At 37.6% G+C, this 27607-nt stretch overlaps 12 protein-coding genes across 12 annotated transcripts; 7 read left to right on the forward strand and 5 right to left on the reverse strand.

Annotated features, from left to right (window-relative positions):
- Positions 1-338: 338 nt before the first annotated feature.
- Positions 339-700, forward strand: B0P05DRAFT_561265 (uncharacterized protein). Its single transcript, XM_051580463.1, has 2 exons — positions 339-455; positions 504-700. The coding sequence occupies exons 1-2, from the start codon at positions 405-407 to the stop codon at positions 648-650; spliced, it is 198 nt and encodes a 65-aa protein (XP_051430321.1). The 5' UTR covers positions 339-404; the 3' UTR covers positions 651-700.
- B0P05DRAFT_561267 (alpha subunit of ribonucleoside-diphosphate reductase) lies at positions 652-3012 on the reverse strand. The gene has a single exon (XM_051580464.1). The coding sequence runs from the start codon at positions 2932-2934 to the stop codon at positions 706-708; it is 2229 nt and encodes a 742-aa protein (XP_051430322.1). The 5' UTR covers positions 2935-3012; the 3' UTR covers positions 652-705.
- A 765-nt stretch (positions 3013-3777) lies between these two features.
- On the forward strand, positions 3778-4273 carry B0P05DRAFT_561269 (uncharacterized protein). The gene has a single exon (XM_051580465.1). It carries the CDS (start codon positions 3786-3788, stop codon positions 4206-4208), a length of 423 nt encoding a protein of 140 aa, XP_051430323.1. The 5' UTR covers positions 3778-3785; the 3' UTR covers positions 4209-4273.
- A 670-nt stretch (positions 4274-4943) lies between these two features.
- B0P05DRAFT_561272 (SUR7/PalI family-domain-containing protein) lies at positions 4944-6308 on the forward strand. The gene is made up of 2 exons (XM_051580466.1): positions 4944-5157; positions 5219-6308. Exons 1-2 carry the CDS (start codon positions 4994-4996, stop codon positions 6207-6209), a joined length of 1155 nt encoding a protein of 384 aa, XP_051430324.1. The 5' UTR covers positions 4944-4993; the 3' UTR covers positions 6210-6308.
- Positions 6309-6962: 654 nt separating this feature from the next.
- Positions 6963-8538, forward strand: B0P05DRAFT_581791 (uncharacterized protein; the record flags this gene model as incomplete). The annotated part of the gene is made up of 3 exons (XM_051582137.1): positions 6963-6989; positions 7041-8312; positions 8359-8538. 3 exons carry the CDS (start codon positions 6963-6965, stop codon positions 8536-8538), a joined length of 1479 nt encoding a protein of 492 aa, XP_051430325.1.
- B0P05DRAFT_304477 (prepro-carboxypeptidase Z) lies at positions 8483-10586 on the reverse strand. The gene is made up of 11 exons (XM_051573484.1): positions 10489-10586; positions 10247-10423; positions 10075-10202; positions 9919-10027; positions 9603-9871; positions 9511-9545; positions 9391-9459; positions 9109-9341; positions 9028-9056; positions 8888-8981; positions 8483-8836 (listed from the first exon to the last, which is right to left on the reverse strand). The coding sequence occupies exons 2-11, from the start codon at positions 10409-10411 to the stop codon at positions 8600-8602; spliced, it is 1368 nt and encodes a 455-aa protein (XP_051430326.1). The 5' UTR covers positions 10412-10423; positions 10489-10586; the 3' UTR covers positions 8483-8599.
- Positions 10587-11579: 993 nt separating this feature from the next.
- On the forward strand, positions 11580-13462 carry B0P05DRAFT_499146 (transmembrane amino acid transporter protein-domain-containing protein). The gene is made up of 2 exons (XM_051575417.1): positions 11580-12187; positions 12257-13462. Exons 1-2 carry the CDS (start codon positions 11598-11600, stop codon positions 13404-13406), a joined length of 1740 nt encoding a protein of 579 aa, XP_051430327.1. The 5' UTR covers positions 11580-11597; the 3' UTR covers positions 13407-13462.
- Positions 13463-13515: 53 nt separating this feature from the next.
- On the reverse strand, positions 13516-14347 carry B0P05DRAFT_561279 (ER membrane protein SH3). The gene is made up of 5 exons (XM_051580467.1): positions 14252-14347; positions 14119-14202; positions 13929-14070; positions 13833-13880; positions 13516-13764 (listed from the first exon to the last, which is right to left on the reverse strand). Exons 1-5 carry the CDS (start codon positions 14318-14320, stop codon positions 13571-13573), a joined length of 537 nt encoding a protein of 178 aa, XP_051430328.1. The 5' UTR covers positions 14321-14347; the 3' UTR covers positions 13516-13570.
- A 139-nt stretch (positions 14348-14486) lies between these two features.
- B0P05DRAFT_479534 (major facilitator superfamily domain-containing protein) lies at positions 14487-15919 on the reverse strand (the record flags this gene model as incomplete). Its single annotated transcript, XM_051575072.1, has 2 exons — positions 14487-15785; positions 15836-15919. The coding sequence occupies 2 exons, from the start codon at positions 15917-15919 to the stop codon at positions 14487-14489; spliced, it is 1383 nt and encodes a 460-aa protein (XP_051430329.1).
- A 1735-nt stretch (positions 15920-17654) lies between these two features.
- Positions 17655-20167, forward strand: B0P05DRAFT_561290 (kinase-like domain-containing protein). Its single transcript, XM_051580468.1, has 9 exons — positions 17655-17870; positions 17919-18080; positions 18127-18210; positions 18268-18615; positions 18661-18735; positions 18782-19112; positions 19160-19223; positions 19269-19989; positions 20039-20167. The coding sequence occupies exons 1-9, from the start codon at positions 17751-17753 to the stop codon at positions 20114-20116; spliced, it is 1983 nt and encodes a 660-aa protein (XP_051430330.1). The 5' UTR covers positions 17655-17750; the 3' UTR covers positions 20117-20167.
- On the reverse strand, positions 20135-23108 carry B0P05DRAFT_499154 (armadillo-type protein). Its single transcript, XM_051575418.1, has 3 exons — positions 21420-23108; positions 20593-21375; positions 20135-20541 (listed from the first exon to the last, which is right to left on the reverse strand). Exons 1-3 carry the CDS (start codon positions 22812-22814, stop codon positions 20242-20244), a joined length of 2478 nt encoding a protein of 825 aa, XP_051430331.1. The 5' UTR covers positions 22815-23108; the 3' UTR covers positions 20135-20241.
- A 2607-nt stretch (positions 23109-25715) lies between these two features.
- On the forward strand, positions 25716-27574 carry B0P05DRAFT_575434 (cytochrome P450; the record flags this gene model as incomplete). The annotated part of the gene is made up of 9 exons (XM_051581641.1): positions 25716-25808; positions 25854-26081; positions 26126-26251; positions 26299-26323; positions 26370-26574; positions 26611-26713; positions 26767-27157; positions 27203-27359; positions 27406-27574. 9 exons carry the CDS (start codon positions 25716-25718, stop codon positions 27572-27574), a joined length of 1497 nt encoding a protein of 498 aa, XP_051430332.1.
- Between the last annotated feature and the right edge of the window lie 33 nt (positions 27575-27607).

Consider the following 27607-nt stretch of genomic DNA (forward strand, 5'->3'; position numbering starts at 1 on the left):
TCAAGAGTGGAGGCGAAGTCTTTTAAAAATGGATGACAAACTAACCCATATTGTACAAAACTTGGATGTCAGTGACCCACTGGGCATTTCGGGAGATCGCTTAGCTAAAATAAATTTGAGTCAAAAAGCACCGAAACAACCAAAGCAAACAGCAGATATACCAATGGAAGAGAGCACAGAAGAAGAAGAGGAAGAGGAAGACATGTCTGCCTTGACTCCAGCAAGTAACGCAAAAACACCTATTACTCAATAATAATAATAATAATAAAGTTCTGGGGTTGTAACCAATATGTCATTGTTGCGTCTCCCACGCTAAATGCATAAATCTACGATCCAGACAAATACTATAAAGTCCTCTTGTTATTTTACGCCTTCTTTTCTTCTTATTATCAAATTACATTAACATGAACTCACAAGGTGCTAAACTCGAAGAATTACTTGAAAAGACCCATCAAGTAAGTCAGATATTACTATAAAATAATGCTTATTTTTGTCTGTTTAAGGTTACTTCTGATGAAGAGCGTATGAAAGTTGCTGACGAAGCCAACAAGATCCATGAGAAGGCTACTGGCCACCCTATGAAGATTGATTCTCACGGAAATATCGAAGTTGATAGCAAGGAAGCTAAGCAATGCCCCAAGCTCCATTAAATATTGTAAATAAAGATCATTGTTTATACAGATTTTTTTTTTTTTTTTTTGGTTCTTAACCACTACAGCTTACACAAGCATCAGGGTTGTCAAGAGAACAGGCAATAGCAGTCATACCATCAGTCACATTCTCTACTTCTTCTTCGACAGTTTCCTTAGTCTCTTGTGAAACAACTAAGCGTGTAGTATCTGAAGGATTTGACTTGAGGAACTGCATACCCGTCTTCAAACCCTTCTTCCAAGAGTAGAAATGCATAGAAGACATTCGACTATAGTTGGGGTCAACAGAAAACAAGTTGAGTGATTGAGATTGATCTACAAAAGCAGCACGGTCAACAGCCATATCAATAATGGCACGTTGAGACAATTCCCAGACAGTCTTGAACAAGTTCTTGAGATCTTCAGGAATAGAAGGAATCTTTTGAATAGAACCATTGGCTCGGATGAGCATATCTTTCATCTTTGGATCCCATAAACCACGTTCGGTCAAATGTTTGAGCAAGTAAGGGTTAACAGACTGAATTTCTCCTGTTGTGCCGCGGTGAACAAACACCATACTTTGGGAGGGTTCAATACTATCATTGTTGCCAAGGATCTGGCTAATGGGGGTTGTTGGCATGATAGCAAGTAAGACAGAGTTACGGATACCATGAGACTTGATGCTTGCACGCAAACCAGCCCAATCAAGACGATCAGAATCATCAACTTGCCACAAATCATGCTGAAGAATGCCTTGGCTAGCAGGAGAATCCTTGTAAGAAGGATAAGGTCCAGACTGTTGAGCAAGTTCATTTGAAGCCTGAAGAGCAGCAAAGTAAATAGTTTCAAAGATATCCTTGTTCAATTGACGTGCTTCAAGAGAATCAAAGGGATGTTGCATTCTCAAGAAAACATCAGCTAAGCCTTGGACACCTAAAGCAACACCTCGATGGGCAAATCCACCCTTCTTAGCTTCTTCTAATGCGTACTTGTTCACATCAATCATCTTATCCAAGTTCTTGATAGCCACTTTAACAATATCTTGCAAAATGTCAAAGTTAAAGGTATGGTCTTGATTGACACACTTTGGAAGAGAGACAGAAGCGACATTGGCAGAACCAATTTCTTCAGAATCAGCATATTGCATAGTGGCAGGATGAAGACTAGAGCCAGAAATCACACCAAGGTTTTTTTGGTTGCTCTTTTCATTAGCAGCATCCTTGTAGCACATAAAAGGCATACCGCTTTCCATCTGGGCATCTAAAAGGGAGAACCAGAGCTTTTGAGCAGGCACTGTCTTTCTTACTTTGCCTAGTCTTTCATATTCAAGATAGCGTTCTTCAAAAGCTTTGCCAAAGGAAGTGTCTAAACCAGGACATTCATTAGGACACATTAAAGACCATTCACCATTTTCCTCAACACGCTTCATAAAGATATCAGGAATCCAAAGACCAAGTAAGAGATGGCGAGCACGAAGGTTTTCTTCACCATTGTGCTTGGACAAATCAATAAACTCAAAGATATCAGGATGCCATGGTTCCAAGTAGACTGAATAAGTGCCCTTGACCTTTTTGGCTCCAGGAGTAATGAAGCGAGCAGCATCATTGAACACACGCAACATAGGGATAATACCGTTTGAGGTACCGTTAGTACCAGCAATGTATGAACCAGAAGCACGAATCTTTTGGAAACTCATACCAACAGATCCAGAGGATTTGGCAACACGGGCACAAGTGGCGACAGTATCATAGATACCTTCAATGCTATCATCTTTCATTTGCACTTCAAAAGCACTTGAAAGTTGGCCACTGTTTGTACCAGCATTTAAAAGTGTAGCAGGTGCAAAACTAAACAAAAGACGAGAAGTATAGTCATAGGTGGTGAATGCTGAGTCTAAATTTTCACCATGGATAGCAAGTGCAACACGCATAAGCAAATGTTGAGGACGTTCAACAATCTTATTGCCTAACTTGAGCAAGTAGTTTTGTTCCAATGTCTTGAACCCAAAGTAAGTCAAGTTAAAATCGCGTTGATAATCAATAGCAGCATCGATTTTTTCAGCATGTTTCAGGACAAGGTCAAGGAACGATTTGGAGATAATAGGGTTTGGTAGTCCTGATTTAGGATGTTTATTGTCGTAGAGTTCTTGCATTACTTGCGAGAATTTTTCATGTGTTTCTTTTTGAAGGTTCGAGATAGAGATACGGGCAGCGAGAATGGCGTAATCGGGGTGAATATCAGTCATGTTGGCAGCGATCTCGGCAGCCAAGTTGTCAAGCTGAACAGTAGTAATACCAGGATACATGGTAGTGACAACCTAGAACAAGGTCAGCAAAACAGTATCAAGTTTTGCTTGTCATACTTTTTGAGATATCTTGGGAGGATCCACATAATTCTCGTCGAGACCTTCGCATAAGATGCTTATACGGGAACTGATTTTATCGAAAAAGACCTTTTCTTGAGTACCGTCTATAATAGTAATGTTGATAAAGGAAATAGTTATGGTTTATAGTAGCATACCTCTCTTTATAACATACATAATGTGTTTGGTAGTAATGTTTGTGTAAAAAAAGAAAAGAGGAGTAGAAACAAGACGCGCTTACAAATAAGACGCGACCTGATTTTTTTCTGAATTTCAAACGCGGTAACAGAAGCGTATCATTGGCGCGTTAGTAAGCTTACCTTCAGCTGTCTCTATATGATGGATCTAACTCGATTGACAAAGCACAAAAGACCTTTTAATAGTTTAATCACTTTCAAGGCTTATAATTTACTTGTTATTAACTAGGAAGTTACAACAGTGGTTTTTTCTTTGCTGTAACATGCTTTGATATGGCTATAGTATTACTGATAAAACAACAATTAGACACTTTACTAAGATTTGAAACTGCAATTGTTAAAATTTTCCAACAGTAACAAATGGACATTTTTTGCACGCATAAATAGACCAATATGCAACACCATTCTTGAATAAACTTTATGATTTTAGATTTGGTGAATTCAACACAAAGAAAAGACAACAGCAATTGTCCGAACTTTATTGATTTTCCAACCAAATCTTAAGGAATACCTTCAACTCTATCATAAGAATGTATCAAGCGAAAATATTATATACTTAATTTGAGAACATTTGCTTTTCTTCTTTATTCTTTACAAATGGCACATTTAAATCTTTTTAAATTCTTCATTGTCTTAGCCTTTCTGACATTGATTGTCAGCTCAGCTCATATTGACTATAGAAAGAGAGCCTTATGGGACACCAAGAGTAATCCAACTTTAGTTCGTCCCGGCGTTATGTTAAGAATAGAAACCGCAGTAGAGGAACACACAGTATTTACAAAAGAAGAAGTTTTCGTCACTGCAAAAGATGCTAAAGTAGAAACTGCGGTTGAAACAAAGGTGGTTACTATAGCAAGTGGAAATGACGTTGCTGTTCAAACAGCATCAAGCTTTGTAACTGAATTCGAAAGCGCAGAAGCTGTGACAGAATATGTCACTGTCGTTGAAGTAGAAACTGCTCTTGTTACCGAAATGGCTACAGTTACTTTATCTGCTTCCGCCTCTTCAGCTTCTGCTTAATCTCTCTCTTTTTTTTTATATATGAATACAAGTATTACCATAATAAACTCTTACTTTGAAACATATAATATGGGAAAGTGCTTTACAGCATTAAGGAATGATAGTAGCGTCGTTTTTATTTAAGGCTGTCAATTCTCAAAAGAACTATTTTTTAAATATATATATGTATATGTATATGTATACGTAACATAGACATAGTTGAAAGAGCGAGCAGTTTGTTCTAGGTCATTGTAATGAATATAGGACTTCTATTTACTATTTTCGCCAAATATTTGGATTCATAAAAACAGTACTAGATTTCTACCTGGTACAACTATAATTATGGTATCACACACTCACACACAAAAAGACGCACAGACAACCAATGAGCAATAGCACTTTGTATTGTTTCTTGATCGATTTTCATTTTAAAGAATGACATCAGATCTTGCTGAGAATAATTCAGCAAGCAATATGATTTTATTTTTTCAGTACATTTCCAATCATAGAAAGCCTTTTTCTCTAAAAGACAAAATATAATGCGATTTTATGATAGTCACTTAGCATGATGGACTACTGTAATAGTAAAGCGATTTTACTTCTGATTTAATCAGATCATGATGTTTCTGATAATGACATAGAAGATACACCATTACATCAAGGGTTTCTTGCTTTGTATTAAAGAGAGCCATCGATTGGATAAGATTACGTCTCAAGTTCTCATTATCCGAAACTTTTTTTTAGCTGCATTTAACAAGCTACCTTCACATTTTATCTTTACTTTTCTTTCTTTACTTTTTAAAACAATGTGCTTTCCTACGTTTACAACATTGGGCTCTTTGCTTTTGCTTTTCAGCTTTATTTTGGAGTTGTTTATCATTATAGCCCAACTTTCTAATCGGCAATTTCTTAATATTATTTATTTTGTTTCAGCATGGAATCAAGATCGGCAATATAATGTTGCATTATGGTAATCCTCTGTTTGTTTGTTTGTTAATTTGTTTGTACAAAAAACTCAAAATCGAAAATAGGAATTACTGTCAAGGTACTCCTGGTGGTGGTATCCAAAGCTGTGCTTCCCCTAGACCTGCTTTCAATTGGGCACAAACACCAGAAATTTCCACTATAGCCACTTATCAAGCCAACAGTACACTTGTCAATGGTCTTTTCTTGGGTATGTTTATCTTGTTTTTTATCGGTATGGGCCTCAGCTTCATATTCTGGTTGATGAGTATTCCTATTTGCTGTATGAAACGTCGTGCATGGGGTTATTCCATGTCAACCCTTGTATTTATCAACTTCTTGGTCATGTTGGCTGCACTTATTTTGGCACTTGTCTTAGTCTTGGGCGGTATCAAGAGCTTTACAGGCGGAACTAGTCCTTGGAATGCTCAAGCAGGAAATGCACTTTGGATCACTATCGGTGCTGTTGTATCTTTGTTCTTGGCTTTCCTTTGTTATTCTAGTGGAAGCTGTTGTGGTGGAAGCAAGAGAAGCAGACGAGATAACCACTACAATGATGCTGAAGCTGGACACCGCCGCCGTCGTGCTGGCTGCTGTGGTTGTGGTCGTGGCCGAAGAAAGAATAAGGCCAAGATTGAGCCTGAATACAAGAACAACTATATTCCCGGTACAACTCAACCTATGTATGCTCATTCTCCCATGTTCCAGAACAACCATACTCCTCAAAACCAGGCTAGCACATTGCAACAGCCCTATGTAATGGATCAACAACGTACTGGCACGAGTGGGATCAATAACAATGTTCAAAGACAAGATTACGATCCTAACTATACTGGCAGTCAGCCATACAATTCTAACTTGACTAACCAACAAGGTTATGATACTCAACAAGGTTACGACACTCAAGGTTATGACAAGACTACTGGCATGTCTTATGATCCAAATACCACAACTGGTATGGGAGATACAGCTGTTGGTATCGGGCAACAAAAATATGGCCCTAATGCTGTCAGCAATGGTTACCAAACACCTACTCTTGAACCTGCCAATCAACATTAATCTTTTACATTCTAACTTAATTTTTACACAATAAACTTTCTTAATTTTGACACTTTTGTTGCACATTGTCCTACCAAAAACAGAAGTGGCTATTTTATTTTCAAACAAAGGAAGCAGCCAACAAGGCTCAAAAATTGTTTATGAGAGACCAAATTTCAAATTCTTGGTCTTATTGTTATATTGAGTTCTAGGTATATTTTCTTGATCGTCAAAGAAACAGAGAAGTCATGTCGCTTTCCTTTTATTTTTGAACTCACGCTAAAAGAAAAAAAAAGAAAAACTAGTCACTTGGATTTTTTTTTTCTTTTCTCTTTACATTTGAAAGTAATATGTCTGCTCAAAAGAAGCTCGACCTCTTGTTGCAGTGGTTTAATGATAACAAAATTGAGTGGGATAAGGAAGCCTTGGAGATAAAAGAAATCAACGGTTCTTTTGGTGTCTATGCTAAAAAGAATATCAAAAAAGACAAGACTGGTAAAGTGTTAGCCTTTGTCTGTCTATGGAACTAAGCTTTTTCTAGTGGTAAAGATCCCCAAAGAATGTATTCTCTCTATCAAGACAAGTGGTATTGCCAATATTTTGGACGAAGCCAACCTTGAAGGAGGTTGTCCTCTTGCTTTGGCTGTTTTATACGAAATTGCTCAAAAAGAACAGTCCCCTTGGTATGGCTATCTTCAAGCTTTACCTGATCAAGGTGAAGACCTTCCTATCTTCTGGAGCGAAGAAGAAAAGGCATTGTTTGATGGTACTGAAATGGAAAGTGCTGTCCGTAATGATTTGGTAAGGTCCAGTGCATATAGAAATATATCATTTAATGAAAACCATGCTTAGGGCGATCTTGAAGAAGATTATGCAGAACTGATCATACCCCTCTTGGAAGAACATCCTTATATTTTTGACCGAGGCGTAGATCCTGAACAAGGTCCTTACTCATTTGACAAATTTCTCAAGATTTCAACCTTGATTTCATCTCGTGCTTTTGAAGTAGATGCTTACCATGAAAATGCTTTGGTTCCTTTTGCTGATATCTTTAATCACAGAGGAGAGAATGAGCATGTTCATTTCGAAACTGAATTCGAAGTATGTGATGCATGCGGTGCTCTTGAATATTGTGAACATCAATTCCTTCAATACATGGACGACAGTGATGCTGAAGAAGGCGAAGAGGGAGAAGAAGAATGGGAAGATGAAGATGTAGAAGATATGAGTGATGCCAAAGAAGAAGATGATGATGATGATGAAGAGATGGATACTGAATTGCCTGATTTAGAAGAATTAGAAGCAGCAGGTGTTGACTTTTATGAAGAAGAGAAAGAGGAAGACAAAAAAGATACTTGCGATATGGTTCTTGACCGCGATGTTAAAAAAGGAGAAGAGGTCTTTAACACCTACGGCGAACATCCCAATATCAACTTATTGAGCAAGTATGGTTTCTGTTATGATGACAACAAGAACGATTATATTTCTATCAGTGAAGACACTATTGTTGATTGTGTACTCGCTGTTTATGCGGAAAATCTCAAGGAAGAAAAGCCCAAAGCTTCCGAAGAAGAACTTGAAAAATTAGCAGTAGAAAAGACCAGACCCAGATGGGAATTCTTTTTGGAGAACGAACACATTTTGTGTCCCTCTGAAGAAGGTGAAGAAGAACAAAGAGACGATTATGAAGATGATGGTTGTCAAGATGGCTGTTGCGGACCTGACGATGATCACGAACATGACCATCACCATGAAGACGAAGAAGAAGAGCATGAACATGATGAAGGTGGTGGTTGCTGTGGTGACGAAGACGACAAAGCTGGTAAATCTCGTCCTTATTTTGTCAACTATGAAGGTCTCTTTGAAGACAAACTTATGTGTTTGCTTCATGTTATGTTTGTGAGTGAAGCCAAGTTTGCTAAATTTGTTGAAGACATGAACAATGCCTTGGATTACTTTGAAGAATTGGCTAACAGCCAAGGCGAAAAGAAGACCAAGGCCATGATTGATACCAAACGTAGTATTTACCAAGTCTGCCGTGCTCTTGTTGAAATCAGACGTATGGACTATCTCGAAAATGGCGAATGGAAGACAATTGAGCAAGAAGTACAAGAACGCGAAAAGGTAATTAGTAGTGTATTCATCTCAGAAACTCATATCTTTTGTTCAGGTTGCTGATAACAAAAGAAAGTATTATGCTTTCACATGTCGTATCAGTGAAAAGAAGATTATTGAAAAAGCGATTCAATATTATGGTGATCTTGTTAAAGAATACACTTCAGCCACTCCTACGAGCAGTGGAAACAAAAAGAAGCCTGTATCAAAGAAGAACAAAAAGATGAAGCTGTAGATAATTTTCTTTTTACCCCAGTGTATGCATTTGTATATTTATAGTATAGAATTAATATAGACTATTGATCATTAAACGTTTGGCCTGTGATCCATTCATAAAACATGCCGAGTGCATTAACAGGTTGATAATAAGGAACTTCATGGCCTGCTTCATATACACGGATAAATGTGAGTAAATCGGAACGTTGGATTTGACCTGCTTCTTTGCCTTGAATTATCCAAGGCTTTAGAGTATCGTTACTAAATTGCTCGCTACCGTTGAATTTAAGATCCAGTGTTAAAGCATGAACACCGTACTATGTCGTTCAGTTAGAAAGAATACAGAAAGATAGCTAAAATGTACTTGCCCAATTACAAAGGTAGTCCGCATCTCCAGCATAGTGTAAAACTCTTATGCCTTGAGTCAATAGAGAAACAATCCATGGTGACGAATTTCGCATACTAAATAGCTTTGAGTCACTTGCTTGCTTTATCCTCTGATGCTTACCCTTCTCCTGTATAAATCATAGCTTCGTACTATAAGAAAATGTAAACACATGTTTTTTTTCCATCATAAGAAATCAATTACAGGTCTATCCGAACATTGCTCAAATTTTCTTGGCTCTGCACCCAAAGTTTGTTGTATATCTGGGCGATTCAATAAGGTAATAAAGTCTTCAGGAGGTTCAATTGAACTGGATATTCTTCTGACATCGTACACATTTCTTCCAGACCTATTAAAAAGGGCATCGATGTTTCTTGAACAGTATCGGTCTGCTGCAGTACAATCTTCCGTGGTATCTGAAGCATAGCAAGCTTCAACTAAGTCACACATGTAAATAATTTAAAATAGACTGTCTAATTCACTTACTATATCGAGCGCATACATTGTAGTTCCTTCTCATTCTTTCACAAATAGAAGTAGGTAACAACTGACCATCTAATGTTCTGGTTATATCACAGTAATATCATGAATTACAATATTACTTACAGCTGGAATTGCATGCCATTTCCGAATTAGATTTCCTAAAATACAATATATGTTTCATTAACTGAAACTATCCCCTGTATGTCTCAGCTTACATTTGTAATAAAGGGTTTGTCCAACCATTTCCAATACCAACAGATTCTAAGGGTATCAAGTTTGTTGAGTTTTGGTTTCTTTTGGCAATATAGTCAGCAAAAATAGGAATATATCGTCCAGCAAATGACTCGCCAAATATATGAAAAGGAAGTTGCTTATATTTTGGAAAAGCTTCATAAAATAGGTGAATTGCATCGTAAAATGTTTCTGCGGCATCTTGTACACGACTAGCAGAGTTGTTTCCATACGAATAGCCACTGCCTGTGGGCTTGATATATCAAGTCAGTAAATCATATAATAGTACAAAGAACAAACCTGGTCAATAAAAAGCATATTTGCGTATCGATTCCAAGTGTAAGGATGGTATTCAATTTTAGTTCCATTTTCTTGGCTTCTACAAGGACCATTTTCTTGCCACAGTCCTCTATTTCACTACATGAGTATCATTTTATGTATATGGTTTTAGTTTACATCATGCTAGAACATCCAGGTCCTCCATTTAGCCATACTGTCAATGGCTTTGTCTCAGGCTCATTTTGGCTTTCAAAGAACCAAAAAAAGTATTGATGATCCGGTCCCATATCGAAATAGCCTGAATACTAAAGACAAATTAGCAATTCTTCTCTAATAAGTTAGTGCAAACCTGTGTCACATTAGGATCACATAGATTCGGGCTGACAGATCGAATGCCATAGCCCTCTTTTATGCTACTCTTAAAGACTTTATAATCAATCGTTGTACTTTCTTGAGCATAAATCTGTACTGAAAGATATAGAAATGCTAGCAATGTTGTCCGTAATAGCTTCATGTTTTTTTTTGTCTAACGGGTCGAAAAAAGAAAAAGACAATGTACATAAATGGCTATTATATATAATCTAATATTACCGATACTAGAGGTTTTCAAACAAGCATAGTTAGGATGGAAATTACTTGCCTGTCAAACAGTTTAACTTTCCGGGAATATGTGATGCAATAAACAGCTGTTTGTATCAGTTTGAATTAAACTTGCTTTTTTGTTTCAAGTTCAAATGAACAAATGGTTCCACAACAGATCTTGCGGGGTTGTCAAAAGTTTTCCTTAGAATTCCACCATCTATCAGCACTGCAAATGATAATGAAAAGAATTCGATTTTTATTCTAGTCATCTTAGGACAATTATCTTTTTACTATTATGAGAGAATAAATAGAATATTTTCTATTTTGAGGTTTTTTAAACTTTGTATTGTTTGCAAACGTAGTACAAACTCAAGCAAATGAAGACTGTTTTGCTTGTGATACCGATCTCTCACTGTGGACAACCGAGGAATTAACAACAAAAGATGAACAAGTTCCTGCTTTTTAACATACAATAGTTGAGAAACTATGTACAACATAAAAGTGCTGTCAAGTACACTGTCCAAAGTGCAGCTGTCATCTTGACAAATTTGATATGATAGTGCTAAAAATAGGCTGTATAGACTCTTTCTACAGTAAGACGGCATCTTTTCCCTTTATATGATACTTTTTCTCTTCTTTTGAAAAGTATTGATGTCACTGTCAAGTGTGCGCAAAAGAATCGAACCGGAAAAACTTGCGCTTCTACCAATGAGAGGCAATGCGATGATATCATATCCCCCACTTCTCTCCTCAGTAATCTGACGTCAATCAAGGTGACACAGTGCATAGCTTGATTCCTACGAAGAAAGATGGTGGCAAAAAGAGTAGATCTGTTTTTCCTGTTTTGGCACTGTATATAATTGAACAACTCAACTTGGAGAAACGTACTTCATTTAGACGTATATGCTTATAAAATGAAAGAACTCATATTTATGGGACTGTGTAACATGACGTAGAGGAGATGGCTATTGCTTTTTAATTTCTTTTGGATGGTAACCAAGAAGTCTCAGTTGGATCGAAATTGAGAAAAAAAAATTATTTAGATGCCGAATTATTATATATACAGCTGTCAATCCACTATCCAACTCACCCCTCTTTTTCATTTCTTTACCGCCAAAATGTCTGCTAACAATAACAATGATGAAGTGAGAGGTACAGCGAATCTAGGTGAGATTCGAAGTAAATCATATACCTCCCCTGGAGCCAATGATGCAGGAAGCAGTACTATTGGCTCGACCAAGTACCCCAATCGTGCTCACTTTGCTCCCTCTGCTATGGAATCTATGCCAAACCACAAATCAAGCTATGCATTCAATGAAAGTAGTAGAGCAAACTCATTTGCTAGTATGCGTCCTCATAAGAACACTCGTCCCAAAATATCTAGTCGCACTACATCATTCGCCTCCATATCAGCTGCCAAGCGAAAATCACTTGCTCGAACCGTTTCATCCCTGTCTGTCTATAGTAACTTTGCAGGTGAAAGACTCGATGACAGCCGACGCAACTCAAGACACATTGAACCCTTTGACGAAGAGAAGCGCAAGAGTCTTGCTTCTAATACATCTGTACGCAAGCATGAAGAGTCAACCATAGGAGAAGAGTCCATGGAACAAGAGGAAGAGGAGGTCCCCAAGGCCTCAGTAGGAAAGGCTATGTTTATGTTCTTGAAGGCTTTCATTGGATCAGGTGTTCTTTTCTTACCTAAAGCGTAAGTATGCGGGGTTATAAAAAAAAGATATCTAGATCATAAACTTACCTTGTCCCTATCGATGCGTAGGTTTCAAAATGGTGGTCTAGCACTATCGATTGTGCTGATGGTTGTCATTGCTGCTATTTGTTTATTTTCATTCTTGAGATTGGTCAATACACAGCAAATCATTGGTGGATCCTATGGTAACATAGGTGGCGTTTTGTATGGTTCATCAGTGCGTTTGGCTGTCTTATTTTTCATTGTCATCTCTCAAATTGGTTTTGTATGCTCTTATTTTATCTTTATTTCGGGTAACTTGGTCAATGTGGTAGATGTGCTATCAAATTGTACTGCTGGCATTGAGCAAAAATATTACATTTGGATGCCCCTTGTTATTCTTATTCCTTTTTCTTTGGTTAGACACATTGCAAAATTGTCTTTTGCAGCCATTGCAGCCGATATCTTGATTCTTTTTGGCTTGATTTGTATTGTTTATTTTACTTCTGCTCAATTGAGCTCGATGGGTATTGGGCCAAATGTGGCTCCTGTGAATCCTAACAACTTTGCTCTTATGATCGGTACTGCCACATTCTCGTTTGAAGGTATTGGTTTGATCATTCCTATTGTTGAAGCCATGGAGCGTCCTGAAAGGTTTCCTTTTGTTGTCACTTTGGGTATGATTATTGTATGCATTGTCTATATCTTGATTGGTACTCTCTCTTATTTGGCTTATGGTGATACTGTCCAATCCGCTATTATTTATAACTTCCCTTCTGATAACAAGCTTACACTTGCTGTGCAATTGCTGTATTCTTTGGCTATCATCCTTACTTCTCCTCTTATGCTTTTCCCTGCTTTAAAGATCATTGAAAATGGTCTTTTTGGTCGATTCAAATCTGGTAGAGATAGCTTAGCTGTCAAATGGACCAAGAATGTATACAGAGCCATTCTCTGTGTTGCGTGTGCTGCTATTGCATTCGGTATTGGTGGTGATAACCTTGACAAGTTTGTTTCTTTAGTTGGTTCTGTTGCCTGCGTACCTTTGTGTTTTATTTTCCCCGGCATGTTTCACTTTAAGATCAGCAAGAAGCTTATTGATAGAGTACTTGATAGTTTGTTGATGATCTTTGGTGCAGGCATTCTTGTATATACACTTGAAGTGACTATCAGTTCTTGGATTCATCCTTTAAATACAGGTGAAGAACTTCCTGGTTACTGTGCTTCCCGTGGTCTATAACTATATGTAGTCCTGTATTCATTCCATATATACCTTTGTATTTCATTCTAATAATAATAATAATAATAATAATAAAACATTGTATCATAACCATACAGTCTCAGAGATCTTTTTTGTATTAAGAATTATAGTTTTATTGTACCGATCATTACATTTATATACACTTATTTGTTCTTTTTAGCAGCAGCAGCTTCAGCTCTTTCAGCATTATCAGCTCGCTTGGTCAAGACATAATGAGTAATTTGCAAACCAACAATACCAGTGATAGCCAAAGTCATAATAAAGTGAGCAGCAGCAATGTTTCTTAAATTCTTGCTTAGTTCTTCAACATCATTCGTTTGAGAAATATTTAAGATTCCTAGGAGGATAAGGTTAAGTTTTATCCTGTAACATTGTTTATCTCTCTCTCTCTCTTTTTTTTTTTACCTGGTTTTACAGAAGTAGAATAAGTAGAGAGCGCAAAAAGCATCAACACTATACATGTATTAGGAAATAATCGATAACATTCGTAATTATACATACCTAAAGAAGCACCATCAAATAAAATATTTCCATCGGTCATATTAGCTAAACCAGCAGCAAATCCAACAGCAGCGATCAACAAGTTGATGAATGGAATGTATTTAATGATATCAGGTGCATCTAATTGACTAGTATAGTATTGCTAACCAGTACGCGTTAGAATATAATTGTTAGTCAATGTGTATCTTACTGTAGCTCTAGCAACGGCGTTAGGGTGTTCAGCCAAGTTGGCCCAAAGAAAGTAATAGTCAAAGGCCCAGTCTGACCAGGTAGTCTAAAATATACGAATAAATACAATATTTTCTCGAGCAAATAAAACTTACACCGTAGGCAAAGAAACAAGAACAAAGAATTAAAACCACTTTGGCAGACTGCATATGTTCTCCGGGCATCTTGAGATTATGAAAAAAGAAGAATAAAGCGTGTGTGTGTACATTTATTTCTGCTTTTAAATGTCATTACACAAGCCACAGCTATCATAGCAAATCAACAAAATCGATGTTAAAAAAAACAAATAAAGTGTATTAAGCATTAACAAATAGCAATATGTATATACAATCAAGTTCTATAGACAAATTTTGGATTCTGTACATCGCTAATGTCTTCCAAATCATCAGGTAAAGCAACGGTATTATCATTCTTATCCAAATTTCGCATCTTATTAGCCCTAACATAACTAAATCGCAAATAAAGGAAAATAAGAATGACCAATACATTGGCAGCAATATAAATACTCATACCGGTCAAATAATGAGGAGCTTCTTTGCTACGAAGTAAAAGAGGTCCGATAAAGTTACCCAGTGTATAGGAAATCATATTGCCACTTGTGTAGAAAATCTTCTTTGTATACCCAGAAACATTACTTGTGATGGAAGCCTGCATAAGAACATAGGTCGGCGTACAGCCCCAGCTTAGATAGAGACCAAATAGCTTGATTCCGCCTGAGGGAATGACGGCCAACAATATCAAGCCAATGACGGAAATAGTGCACATGGCAATAGCCATCCAAATAGTTTCTTTCCATCTCTTACTGAGAGAAGTAGATCCAGCGACCAATAAAAGAGCAAATACACCACCAGGAATAGTCAATAATACAGCATTTGTACTCGAGAAGCCAAGATCAGCTATAATGATACTTTGAAAAGTAGTAAGAGCTCCATTTTGTAGTTCAATAAAAAGAGAAATCAAGCAATAGCAATATAGACGAGGTTCCTTCAGTGCTTCCCATATCTGGTCCTTGTTGACTTTGTAAGTTCGAATAACAGCATTGTCACGCACACGATCTTCAACTATTGACTTTTCTTCTTCAGTTAATCTGAACCAGCGGGAATCAGGTCTGTCAGGTAAAAAAATAAAGTAGACAATACCCATAAGTATAGTGACTGAGCCAAAAATGATCATGGACCATTTCCAAGGTGAAATGTTACCAACGGTGGGCATTTCCATGATACCGACACCAATGACACCACCAATAATCATACCAACACTGTTACTAAGAAACATGACCCCAAAACCGAGTACTTGTTCAGATCTTCTATACATTGTAGCAATTAACAAGAACATGCTTGGATAAGTAATTGCCTCGAAAAAACCGAGTAAAAAGCGAAGAGCAATAAGGTGACCAAAGTTTTTAGAAAAAGCTGTACTGAAAAGTACAATGCCCCATATAACAAGAATAGCTCCAACATATTTAGATAATGGAAATTTATGCATCATGTAGTTGTTTGGTAATTGCATACAGAGAAACCCCAGGTAAAAAATAGAGCCAAGCCAACTATATTGATCTCGATTTATGCCTGTATCTGCATAAAATTGTGGCATTACACTGATTGTTGAAAGTGCTGATTTGTCTATAAACTATGAGTGTTTATTGTTAGTAGCTGTAGACATGGCAATTAAAACATTACCTGAATAAATAGAATTAAACATGCAAATGGCATGAATGTGAAATTGATTTTGCGAAGAAGCTTTTTTTCTGCTTCTGTTTTCATAAAAAGAGCTTGTTCAACTACCGAGATGTATTCCTTTGAATGAAAACTGTCTGTATTTTCTTTCATAGTTTGTGCAAGAGATGATGAGAAAACAATTCATGTCAAGCGTGTGTATTTGTACTAATTTAATATCCCTATCTTTGAAGTGGTACAGCTTATGTATTGTGAACAAACTTTATTGTACAGATCTTTATATGTCTAGCCATTTCTGTTTATCTTGAAATAACAGGTCATCTAGATTAGATAGCTTATCCAAGAAAGAAGACTTTACGAATTTTTGGACCGTATGAAAAGATCACTTTGGTTATCGTAAGCCTAAAATGATTGAAAACCAGCAGTCATTTTTTCTTTATCTTTTGCAGGAAATCCAAGTTTTTGGGACAGCTAATCATGCTGATAATATTCTACTTTTCAAGTTTTGCATTGATGAAAAGAACCGAAACTTAGTTGATATATAAATGGGTTTACTTCATCATTTCGATTAGTTGTACGTGAACCTAGGAACATATCCCGTTGAGTCCAAACTGAATTGATATGTAATACGTGTCTTTCTTACCTTGTTGAAAAATAATGCCAAGACGGAGAGTAGAGTACATGGTGACAAAGCGCATTGAATCTTCAGTGTCTGCTATGGATCAAAGAAGGAACAAGAGCCTTTGCTCACATTTCGGATAAAGCGCATCGAATTGTTACGAAAGCCTTTACACCAAAAGCATCCGAATACTAAGAGTACATATGGATGCCACGTACTTTACTTGCATTATCTAACAATAAATTTTGCGTTAGTAATTAGCATCTGCATTATTAAGTTCAGGTGATTATACCATATTCAAGTGAAACTGTATAGAATATTAAAGCTTGGAAAATAAGCAACATGAGAATTTGATGAGAAAAAAAAAAGCCCGACACGTTGAACATTTGAAGCCTCAAAAAAGCAATAGAAAAAAAAGGCTTGTATTTATACACTATTGAACCAGAGATAGATGTTTGTAGAACGAAGCCTAGACTTTTTGGCGTCGTGACTTTAACCACATCTATAAAATCCCTTTCCTTACTTTTTCTCTTTTTTTCTCTTCTTTTCTTTATTCTTTCTTGCAACAGGAAAGGCTCGCGGTGATTTTGTGTAGGATGAGTACAACAAGAAGAGGCTTTGGTCTCTTTGCGTTTGGAAAGGCCTATGCTAACAAACCTGGGTTGGAACTGGCTACTACAACATTGGGAAGGTTGATGTGTGAAGACAGTTGAATCCTCCTTAAAGGCATGCATAAATCTTCTAGTTTCCTTCTATCGTCTCTGTCTCTTGTTGTAGTTAGCAGCTTTTTTTTGTCTCTGTTGTCGCGTAGTTTGAAGGGCAGCAGGAGCGATGAGTAGTTACTAATTTCTTCCACTGCGAACAAGCAATTTCGGGAGGGTGTTTGCCGTGCTTCCCCTCTGTCTGGGTTGTTTCTTTGTGGTGGCTACCCTCTTTTACCCTGTTTTTTTTCTTTCAAAAAAAACAATTTAAAAAAAGAAAGAAAATGAAAATGGTCTGCTTGTTTTGAGCAGAAGGGGCAGTGTGTTGGTGACAATAAAATGCATTTTTCTTTTTCTTTTTTTTTTGAAACTGATTCTATGTGGCTTTTTGTTGATGTTTGAAATATGTGTTTAGATGAGCTTTTCCTCCAAAAGTACGCACTGACTTAAAAGGCAACTGTTTAATATTCTCTCCTCTCTTCTACTAATGTTGTACATGACAACTGCATCTCCGAATTAAATAAAAAAAAGAGAGATATCGAGTTTTTTTAGGTTCTCCTTTCTTTCTCCTTTTTACTTTTTTTACTCATTACACAGAATGCCCGATATTATTAAAGAAGGATATCTTTCTTTAAAGGAAGAAGGCTTAAGAGCTTGGATCTGGTCAAAGCGATACTGTGTACTGAGAGATCAATCCTTGACTTTTCATCGTAATGAGGTAAGAAATGAATGTTTATTGGCTTGATTGTTTATTAAAAAAAAAAAGGCTGGCCAATGTATTGGTTTAATTTTTCTCAAGGAGATTGGGTCAGTAACAAGAATTGATTTAAAGCCTTATTGCTTTGAAATTTCTGCCAAAGACAAAACCTATTATATTTCTTGTAAAAGCGATGAGGAACTTTATAGTTGGATGGACGAAATATACAACGTAAGGCTTGGGATCTCGAAATACAGAAAACTAAAACTTGTTTTAGAGATCTTCCGTTGGTGCTTCTGGTCCAACAGATTTTATTCACAAGGTCCATGTGGGATTTGATCCAATAACCGGTGCTTTTACGGTAAATACGTTTACTTTCCCAAAAATAAGCTTTTTTTCTTATTCACCTTGTTATTAGGGCTTGCCTGATCAATGGACTCGATTGTTGAAAGGTTCAGCTATTACAGCCGAAGATGCAGCCAAGAATCCTCAAGCTGTTTTGGATGTATTAGAATTTTATGCTGAACAAACAAAGCGGGAGGAAGAAGAGTATGGTACTTCTCAACTTCAAGGCGCTGTTGAGCGTATGAGTGGTTTGGGTTGGGCTAAAATGATGCAAGAAAAAGCACTTCATGACCAAGATGCTCAATCACCAACACAACAAAATATGATTCCCAATGTAAAATTACCGCCCAAGAATATACCAACTAGACCTGCTCCTCCTCCTCCATCCGCTATTGCAGCTCTTGCTGAACTGAAAATTCAGGTATGTTCAATGTTCGATCCTAGCCCTTTCTGATGCCATGTATAGGATCAACAACAGCAGCAGCAACAGCAACAGCCTTTAAAATCACCTTCTACACCAAAACCATCCCTCAGTAACAAGGTAAGCAGAAAATTTCAATAAATTTAAATTATTAATTTCCTGTTAGAGCAATTACACTTTACCTTCTCGAGATCAACAAAATGGAAGTCCGACAATCCCCAATGTGGTCAACAAACAAGAAGGTGAAGAAAAGAAAAAGGTTATTCCACTTCGATCTAGTAGTGTAAACTACTACCAACAACGAGAGAGAGAGAAAGAACAATACCAGTTACAATTGCAGCATATGGAAAGTGAAAAAGAAAGAGAACGCGAAAGAGAAAGAGAGCGTCTACATAAGGAAAGAGAGCGAGAAAAGGCTGCTGCTCAAGTCTCTTCTAAGAAGAAGATGGAGCAAAGAATCAGTACAATGACAGAAGCACAAATCATGGAAAAGCTTCGTAAGTATATCTGTGCTGTTACACGGATATGTTAATACGCTTTGTAGGCTCGGTTGTATCAAAGGGTGATCCAAACGAATGCTATAAGAAAATCAAACGCGTGGGTCAAGGGTAAAGTTGTTGATCAAACATCTATGTTATCTCATAAATTGATAGTGCTTCTGGTTCTGTGTATGTTGCCAATTCACTTGCTACAAACACAAAGGTTGCTGTTAAACAAATGGATTTGGCTCATCAACCACGCAAAGAATTGATTGTCAATGAAATTCTTGTCTTGAAAGAATACCAACATCCCAATATCGTTAACTTTTTAGACGCTTTTCTTGTTGGCAATGCTGACTTGTGGGTTGTCATGGAATTCATGGAGGGTGGTGCATTGACTGATGTCATTGATAATAACAGCAAAATGACAGAGCAACAAATTTCTACTGTCTGTCTCGAAACAGTAGCTGGTCTCCATCATTTGCACTCTCAAAACATTATTCACAGAGATATCAAGTCTGATAACATTTTGCTTAATGCTCAGGGTCATGTCAAAATCAGTGATTTTGGCTTCTGTGCCAAACTGACAGATCAAAAAAGAAAGCGTGCTACAATGGTGGGTACTCCTTACTGGATGGCTCCTGAAGTGGTTAAGCAAAAGGAATACGGTGCCAAGGTTGATATCTGGTCTTTAGGTATTATGGCTATTGAAATGATTGAGAATGAGCCACCATACCTTGATGAAGAACCCTTGAAGGCTTTATATCTTATTGCCACTAATGGTACACCTACCTTAAAGCACCCAGAGAGACTCTCCAGTGAACTCAAGTCCTTTTTGGCTGTTTGTCTTTGTGTTGATGTGAGATCACGAGCCAATTCAATGGAACTAATGAATGTAAGTTATCTGAATGTCGTAGGTTATGCTCACAAATATATGTCTATAGCATGAGTTTCTCAAGAAGGCTGGTCCTTTGGAAATCCTGGCCCCTTTACTGAAATTCAGAGCAAAAACAAAGATTTAAATAAACTCTTTCTTTTTCCTCGTCATACGATCTAGAAATCATAAAAACAAAGTTGTTTATGTACATGGATTCATAAAAATATCAAATGCAATAACGCATTAGGTAGGATTTTACACAAAGTATTTTTAATAACTGGGTTCACATTCGACCTCGGAACGCTCGATACCGGTAGCAGCCAAAAGCTTGTTGACATGTTCTGGTGCCTTGGGAACATCAATAACCAAATCTTCATAGCCTTCCCAGAATTTCTTGAAGGCAGCAACGTATTCTTCTCGGGCCATAAGTTTCTCTTTGTTGAGGACTTCAATCATTTCGCACACGATTTCAACATCTTCAGTCTTCTTCTCAACAACGTCTAGTAATTTGCTGGCAAAAACAACACGGTAATGTGTATGATCTAATTCCTTGACACATTCGCATAATTCCTAAGAAATAATGATAAGTCGGTTGTACATTAATCCTTAATCTACACTTACTGTCTTGTCACGAAGACTAAAGTATTCATCAATTGTACCCTTACATCTACGCTCAATAACTTCATCACTCAACTTGGGCTTTTCTACTTCAGAAGGACTAGAAGATTCTTCTTCTTTAGGAGCAGTAGTAGCAGAAAGTGCTTCTTCAGACTTTTCAGCCTCTTCAGCATTTTCTGAACTACGGGGTAACAATTGCAACTTCTTTCTTTCAGCAGTTTCTTCTTCTTGACCTTCACCACCCAAAGCACTAAACATGTTGGACATGGAAGTGGCAGGGCTAGATGAACGTGTATCATTAGAAGCGGTCTTCTTATCAACACCAGACTTGGAGTTAGAGCGAGACAAGTTGTTAAAGAAGGGACTGCTAGAAGGACCAAGTACACCACTGTTTCTAGACTTGCTACGGTCAGTCTTACCAAAGTTGGCAAGTTCATTTGTGCGGCCTAAACGAGGAGCAGTAGTGGGACTACCAGGACCAACAGTGTTCCAGCCATCTGCACTAGTAGCAGCAGCACCAGGACTATTGCTACCACTTTGGTCTTCTTTATTGGCATTACGAGAAGAGTTTTGTCTCATTATATCACGTCCACCACTACGGTGAGAGCTTTGACGGGACATGGGATTACCTCCACCACGAGAGCTACCAGAACGCTTTATGGTCTCCTTTTCTTTTTCTTCGCTAGCCTTCTTGGCTTGTTCGTGAATTTGTGAAATGGTGGTAGGAGCAGGTTGGTTACCGCCACGCTTGAGTGTCCATTTACTCTTACGATGATCAAAGACATCCTATAGAAACAGTAAGCATAAACACCTCTTTACAAAATATTTACCAAGATCATGAACTTGACACGAGAACTCAAAGTACTGGATTCGTACATTTCTTGCATTCTTTGGAAGTAGGCATCTAACCATTCCTTGTTCTTTCTGCCACTGGCATCAAAGGTCTTACCAATAGTCATCAACATCTTACACATAGTTTCTGTTTCTTCGTCTTCAGGATGCTTAGGGTCAGCACATAGCTTCATTAAACATTGAATCATGACACGTTCAGTTAGCATTTGAAGCTTGAAAAGTTCACCAATGAACTGAACAAGACCAAGACCTTGACGCTTAGCCTTGACAGCAGCATAATATTCATCCGTCATCATCACATCAGGGTTGTTATCATCAACCTTGGGTAAATCAGTCTTCCAGCCCTTTTCAAATTCTTGTTGACAACGATTAAGAAGGTATTTACGGTAAAGAGGACCACCAGAGACAATTGCGCCGTTCTTGTCAAGGATATTGACATCCTTGATGTTGGTATCTTTTGCAGTGAGGTCATAAAGCTTCTTACATAATTGAGCCCACATGCTGGCAAAGTTAGGTTCATCACAAGCCTTGTCAAAGATAAGTTGAATGACATTTCTCAAAGATAGACCATTGTCTTCCTTTTCAGATTGCTTGGCAAATTCCCAAATTTGATTAGAGATAGAATCGAACTTTTCAAGTGTCAACTTGTTCAAGAGAGCCTTGATCTTACGAGCAATGATGTCTTGAGAAATCAAGTCAGACTCAGCACTCTCCTTTCTTTCTGAAGCAGTAGAGGCAGCACCGTCAGTAGCAACAACAGTAGGGACCCAACGGTTCTCACTCTTTTCTAAGGGAGCCACTTGATCAAGAGGAATGGTAGGTCCACCTTGTTGTTCTCTAGGAGGATGACGGTCCTTACCACCACGGCTGCTACGGTTTCTGCCACCACGAGAATCTTGACGATCCATACCGGGAGAGTTGGGGCCATTGCTGCCTTGACGATGAGAGAGGGGACGGCCACCAGCGAACTTGCCCATTTCACCACGACCATCACGAGAATTACCTCTATACATACCGCCTTCACCAGAACCACCGCCAGGCGTACGAGGACCACGACCACCACGTTCAGAGGTTTGACGACGAGACATGCTACGTCTTTCATTACCGCTGCTTTGTTCAGCAGCCATACCTTGAAATTCGGATAAATCTTCGTCTGTCTCAAGACAGAGCTTTTGGAATTGCAACAAGAAGGCAGGTTCATAAGTAATCTTGTTGTTTGCACTAGGCTTAGGAGCCAAAAATTCAGGAGGGTATTCAATAGCGCTGAAGTCTTCGATCTTGCGCATAGGAGGACCCTTCACTTTAGGAGCAGAAGGGCTCGAAGGTGTAGAGACAGGAGAGTCGTGGAAGACATGAGCGGGAATAGCAGACATATCAAGACGACCAGGAGCACCTCTGGCAGCCTTGTCAGCTGTAATGGCAGCAATGCGTTCTTCGACCTTCTTTTCAGTAGAATCAGACTTGGATTCTTCAGTAGCTGCCTTTTTAGCTTCTTCTTCTTCTTCCTTGGTCTTGTTTTCGGCTTCTTCTTCCTTAGCTTTTTGCTCAGCTTCTTCCTTAGCTTTTTGCTCAGCTTCTTCCTTGGCCTTTTGTTCAGCTTCTTCCTTAGCTTTTTGTTCAGCTTCTTCCTTAGCTTTTTGCTCAGCTTCTTCCTTGGCCTTTTGCTCAGCTTCTTCCTTGGCCTTTTGCTCGGCTTCTTCCTTAGCTTTCTTTTCAGCTTCTTCCTTGGCCTTTTGTTCAGCTTCCTCCTTAGCTTTCTTCTCGGCTTCTTCCTTGGCCTTTTGTTCGGCCTCTTCCTTGACTTTTTGTTCAGCCTCTTCCTTAGCTTTCTTTTCAGCTTCCTCCTTAGCCTTTTGTTCGGCTTCTTCCTTGGCCTTTTGTTCAGCTTCCTCCTTGGCCTTCTTTTCGGCCTCTTCTTCCTTTGCCTATAAATAAATTAGTGGTTGAATAAAATACAGCATCATATTTACTCTAGGATCAACAATCTTGATAGCACGAGAAGGAGTAGGAACAATCTTGAAGTCCTTTGTTTCCTTTACACTTGATTCTTCTGGCTTGGTTGTAGCTGCAGGAGTTTCTTTAGGTGGTTGACTGGAAAGGTTAATGACTTCGTTTGTAGTAGGATTGATGATGGCAATGGCTTTATTGACGGAAGGTTGAGGCACGAATGTTTGACCAGTATAGGGAGGAACAGGCATAAAAGTGTTGGGAGGATAATATTGTGAAGGGCGATACTATAGACATGTTAATATACCTCACCTCTTTTTTTTTATGTGTACATATACATACGTATTGGTTATTAGACCAATTGCCACTGTTTTGATTAGGTGACATGTTCTTCTTTACATGGTGAGGGACATAACTAGGCTGCATATTGGGTGAATGGTTGTTATGCTTTCCTTGACGAGAACCGTAGTGACGGTTATTGTTGTAATAATGAGGCTCTGCATTATTTAACTGTGTCGAATCACGACGCTGAATAAGAAACATGAGTGATTCCACAAGAATAGATAAATGGGATATATACTTACAGAATTGTTTTCAGTGACATTTGTAGCTTCAGTCTCTACAGGCTTAGCTTCATCAGCCTTGACAGTACCAAATTGAATGGGTGCTATAGAGAAAATGAATGAATGGCTTTTTTCTTAAAAAAATGCACAGTACTTACCAGCTTCAGTAGAAGGTTCTCTAGGTGTAGTTCTATTATTGTTGTTGTTGTTGTTACTAGGCTTAGAAGGTATGTTTTTACCACTAAAATAGTAAGATCAGTCAAGACTGCGGCAGGTATAAGATACGTACGTTTCGGTTTTCTTTGATAACGCAGCAGCAAAAGAAGCAGGCGCAGATTCTACCTTGGCAGCAGATTCTGCTGTGGGTTTTGACTCATTGGTAGAAGGTGCAGGTGTTGTTTTAGGTTTTTGTGATTCCAAATTTTGTGAGCTTCTCTTTGCAGCCTGAGCGTAGTTGAACACTGGTTGAGCGTTAGTTTTTTCGGTTGTGTTAGGAGTTCTATTCATTAGTTGTTGTTTTTTTTCAAAGTTGCATATCCTAGCAAGACCTGTTATGGCTATGTTAGTAAGTAACAAACAGAAAAAATTAGCGCCACCTACTTTGCTAATATAATAAAGAGAGTAAAGAAAAAAAAAGAGGTGCGATTTAAAAAGGAAAAGGGTGGTTTTTAAAAAAGTGCACCGAACGTCGTTAAAGAGAGAAAATAAGTCAAACAGACAAAGAAAAAAATATTTTATACAGTGTGTAACTCTCTTGTGACGTCATTTACTGTTGATGTTTTGTTCAAGAAAGCAGTCTGTAGAGTATAAGGTAGGCAATGAAAGTATAGTGATTGTATTTTATATTGATTTATTATCGCTTGGTTAAAGGTAAGTTAAAATGTCTTGTTTCTATCAGTCTGAATGGCTTCCACCAAGTAAGCAACATTAAAGGACATAAGCCACTGACGGAGTTTATTATGCGTGTTGGATAAAATAGATTAAGTTGCATTACGGTTTTAAAATACAATAATAAGTGAAAAGAATACTTATTTTTGTTTCCATGCTTTATCCAGTAAACAATTAAAAAACGATTGACAATCAGTATTGCTTGTATTTGTGCGTAAAGTCTTTTTTTAATGATAATAAAGTAGATTTGATTCTTTAAGATGGTTATCAAGCTCGCTTTATGAATGATCTCGGTGATGCTTGATAGATTTTGGTGGATCATGGAAGTGGTGTTGTTCACTCAATGCGTAGTCTACCATCCTTGAGCATAGTAAGATTGATTCAAACTCAGAATAGGTTCTCGACTTGTCTGTTTAATGCTGTAGCTGGAATGGTCAATGTTTAATTGATCCAATAGGGAGACATGCATTAGCAATTTTGATCTTTATGCTAAATACCACGCAGAAGGAACCAATTGAGTAGCGTGTGATCAGCAGATTTGCTTAGCCAGCTTATAATACACTTATCAGAAAAAACAATACGTTTAATTCACGATATATGATTTCAATATAAGTTTTATCAATTAAAAAACAAAAGTGAAAGCTCTTATTCTTGTTGAATTAGTACTTGTTATAGATACATTTTATATGATTATCCATTAGTTAAATAAGAGAGGAGGGAATACTTCATGCCAAGCAAGTAGCTAAGCAAGTAGCCAATCCAAGGTCATATTTTACCTAATTGGGTCACTTTTCGGCCTGTTTCATCCAAATTTAGAAAGACTTATATCGTATATATATAGATCTGCTATTCATTTCTCTAAAGATAACAACAACAATGGACCATTTAACAGAAAGAAATATGAGTATTGCCTTAAGCACTGTTGCCTTTGCATTTACTCTTATCAAATGCACCTCCTATTTAATTCAGGTACATATACAAACAAACAAGACATTGTATACTAAAACACTATAGGATAAGGATAAGGATCTTCCTCCTCTGGTTCCATACAGGATTCCTTTTATTGGATCTACTTTTAAATATTACTTGAACCCGCCTGCTTTTACAAGACAATTTACTGAGAAATATGGGTCTGTGTTTCGTATGCATTTACATGGTGATTTAGTGACAGTAGTTGGAGCAGGAGAGGCAGACGAAGTATTCCATCATCCAGACCTTAGTTTTTTAGCAAGTCAAAGCAAGGTAATCGCATTGACATTGCTGGACTAGTACTCATTTTCGTGTAGTTTCTCAGTAATGCATTCTTTCATGGAGGAACTGAGTTTACACTTCCAGAAAATACGATTCATGAAGCTATCATGAAACACTTGACACCCAATCTAAAAGAATATAGTCCTAGAGCATTTGAAATAGTAAGTTATCAAATTATGTCAAGTATAAGTAGCTAATAGTAAAACAGTTTCTTAAAGACGTAAATACTCAAGGTAAATCATAGATGAAACTCAAACCAACTCAAAATGATTTGAATAGAAAAAGAATTTGAAAAATCAGACTTGTTGCCCTTTTTCAGAAGCTTTGTAGCAAGATACAGTGCTTCTGCTTTTGTCGGTCTTCATTTGTGCCAGGACAAGGATCTAATGAATGTGTTTGAGAATGCAGTAGCAGATATCAGTAAAGATTTTAAGCCAAGTGCATTGCGTGTGGTTTTCCCCTTTTTTAATCAAATCTATATGCGGTAAGTACTATAATACTTTGACGGGTATTTACATAGACTTAGTTATTTCCATCAAAATGCAACTACATTGAAAAGATATCGCATCATCATCAAAAACGCATTAAGGAAAGAAATCCTAGGACGAGATAAAAATGAACCTGTATGTATTTGTCTCTCTCTCTCTCTCACTGTGCTTACTAAAGAAAAAAAAAGAATCAAGATGTACTTGCCTATTTGTTAGAAAGATACCCTCATGAAGTAGATGATGCATACCTTGAGTCACTTACAACAATTGTCTTAATCCTTATCTTTGTGGGCGTTCATACAACAAGTGAAGCTCTTACTTATGTCATGTACTGTCTTGTCAAGTATCCTGAGTATATTCAGGAACTTCGTGATGAACAATTAGAGGTTATCAACGAAGAATTAGGCCAAGTTACTCAAGATGATGTAGTATATACGCCAGGTGTTTATCGACGTATGATGAAACTCGATAGTTTTATTCGTGAATGTTTGCGTACTCGCATGGTAGGCATTGGACTTGCCCATACAAACACAAGTCAACATGATGTCGTATTAAAATCAGGTGCCATCGTGAACCCAGGTAAAGCCCAAACAAAAAGAAAATAAGCTTAATTCTTTGAGATAGGCAGAGAAGTCTTTATTAACATGCTGGATGTTCATTTTGACCGAGAAAACCAGTCTGGTCAAATCAATATTGATACGTTTGATGGCTTTAGATTTGTAGGTCAAGATAAGCTTGTTACTAAAGCAGGTCATGACAACATAGCATTTGGCATGGGAAAGTGAGTACATTTTATTCTTGTCTACATGACTTATTTTTTTTTATAGGCATGCGTGTCCTGGTCGATGGTTTGCGATACATCAAATCAAAGGCATTGTATCCTATTTTATTCGAAATTATGAAATGATGGCCACAAGTGAAATTCATGTTATGGGTGCTCAAAGTGATCATGTTGGAGCACCAAGGGGATCTGTCAAATTTACTAAAATAAACTAAATACGATTGGTTCCTCACTTTGAGGAGAATGTT

The sequence above is a fragment of the Gilbertella persicaria genome, assembly GCF_025201335.1.
Source record: "Gilbertella persicaria strain CBS 190.32 chromosome Unknown B0P05scaffold_60, whole genome shotgun sequence".
Lineage (NCBI taxonomy): Eukaryota > Fungi > Mucoromycota > Mucoromycetes > Mucorales > Choanephoraceae > Gilbertella > Gilbertella persicaria.

Excerpts from the sequence above, each read along its gene's own strand:
- B0P05DRAFT_561265 (XM_051580463.1), top strand. The coding sequence starts at position 405 with ATGAACTCACAAGGTGCTAAACTCGAAGAATTACTTGAAAAGACCCAT. Across the intron at positions 456-503 it reads TACTTGAAAAGACCCATCAA|GTTACTTCTGATGAAGAGCG; the intron begins GTAAGTCAGATA and ends TGTCTGTTTAAG.
- B0P05DRAFT_561267 (XM_051580464.1), bottom strand. The coding sequence starts at position 2,934 with ATGTATCCTGGTATTACTACTGTTCAGCTTGACAACTTGGCTGCCGAG.
- B0P05DRAFT_561269 (XM_051580465.1), top strand. The coding sequence starts at position 3,786 with ATGGCACATTTAAATCTTTTTAAATTCTTCATTGTCTTAGCCTTTCTG.
- B0P05DRAFT_561272 (XM_051580466.1), top strand. The coding sequence starts at position 4,994 with ATGTGCTTTCCTACGTTTACAACATTGGGCTCTTTGCTTTTGCTTTTC. Across the intron at positions 5,158-5,218 it reads CAATATAATGTTGCATTATG|GAATTACTGTCAAGGTACTC; the intron begins GTAATCCTCTGT and ends AATCGAAAATAG.
- B0P05DRAFT_304477 (XM_051573484.1), bottom strand. The coding sequence starts at position 10,411 with ATGAAGCTATTACGGACAACATTGCTAGCATTTCTATATCTTTCAGTA. Across the intron at positions 9,872-9,918 it reads ATATGCTTTTTATTGACCAG|CCCACAGGCAGTGGCTATTC; the intron begins GTTTGTTCTTTG and ends TGATATATCAAG. Across the intron at positions 9,057-9,108 it reads AGCAATGTTCGGATAGACCT|TACGAAGCTATGATTTATAC; the intron begins GTAATTGATTTC and ends ATTTTCTTATAG.
- B0P05DRAFT_499146 (XM_051575417.1), top strand. The coding sequence starts at position 11,598 with ATGTCTGCTAACAATAACAATGATGAAGTGAGAGGTACAGCGAATCTA. Across the intron at positions 12,188-12,256 it reads GTTCTTTTCTTACCTAAAGC|GTTTCAAAATGGTGGTCTAG; the intron begins GTAAGTATGCGG and ends ATCGATGCGTAG.
- B0P05DRAFT_561279 (XM_051580467.1), bottom strand. The coding sequence starts at position 14,320 with ATGCCCGGAGAACATATGCAGTCTGCCAAAGTGGTTTTAATTCTTTGT. Across the intron at positions 13,881-13,928 it reads ATTTGATGGTGCTTCTTTAG|TGTTGATGCTTTTTGCGCTC; the intron begins GTATGTATAATT and ends ATACATGTATAG. Across the intron at positions 13,765-13,832 it reads TTCTACTTCTGTAAAACCAG|GAATCTTAAATATTTCTCAA; the intron begins GTAAAAAAAAAA and ends TTATCCTCCTAG.
- B0P05DRAFT_561290 (XM_051580468.1), top strand. The coding sequence starts at position 17,751 with ATGCCCGATATTATTAAAGAAGGATATCTTTCTTTAAAGGAAGAAGGC. Across the intron at positions 18,081-18,126 it reads GGATGGACGAAATATACAAC|AGATCTTCCGTTGGTGCTTC; the intron begins GTAAGGCTTGGG and ends AACTTGTTTTAG. Across the intron at positions 19,990-20,038 it reads ATTCAATGGAACTAATGAAT|CATGAGTTTCTCAAGAAGGC; the intron begins GTAAGTTATCTG and ends ATATGTCTATAG.
- B0P05DRAFT_499154 (XM_051575418.1), bottom strand. The coding sequence starts at position 22,814 with ATGTCTGCTATTCCCGCTCATGTCTTCCACGACTCTCCTGTCTCTACA. Across the intron at positions 21,376-21,419 it reads GTGTCAAGTTCATGATCTTG|GATGTCTTTGATCATCGTAA; the intron begins GTAAATATTTTG and ends CTGTTTCTATAG. Across the intron at positions 20,542-20,592 it reads TTAGTCTTCGTGACAAGACA|GAATTATGCGAATGTGTCAA; the intron begins GTAAGTGTAGAT and ends ATTATTTCTTAG.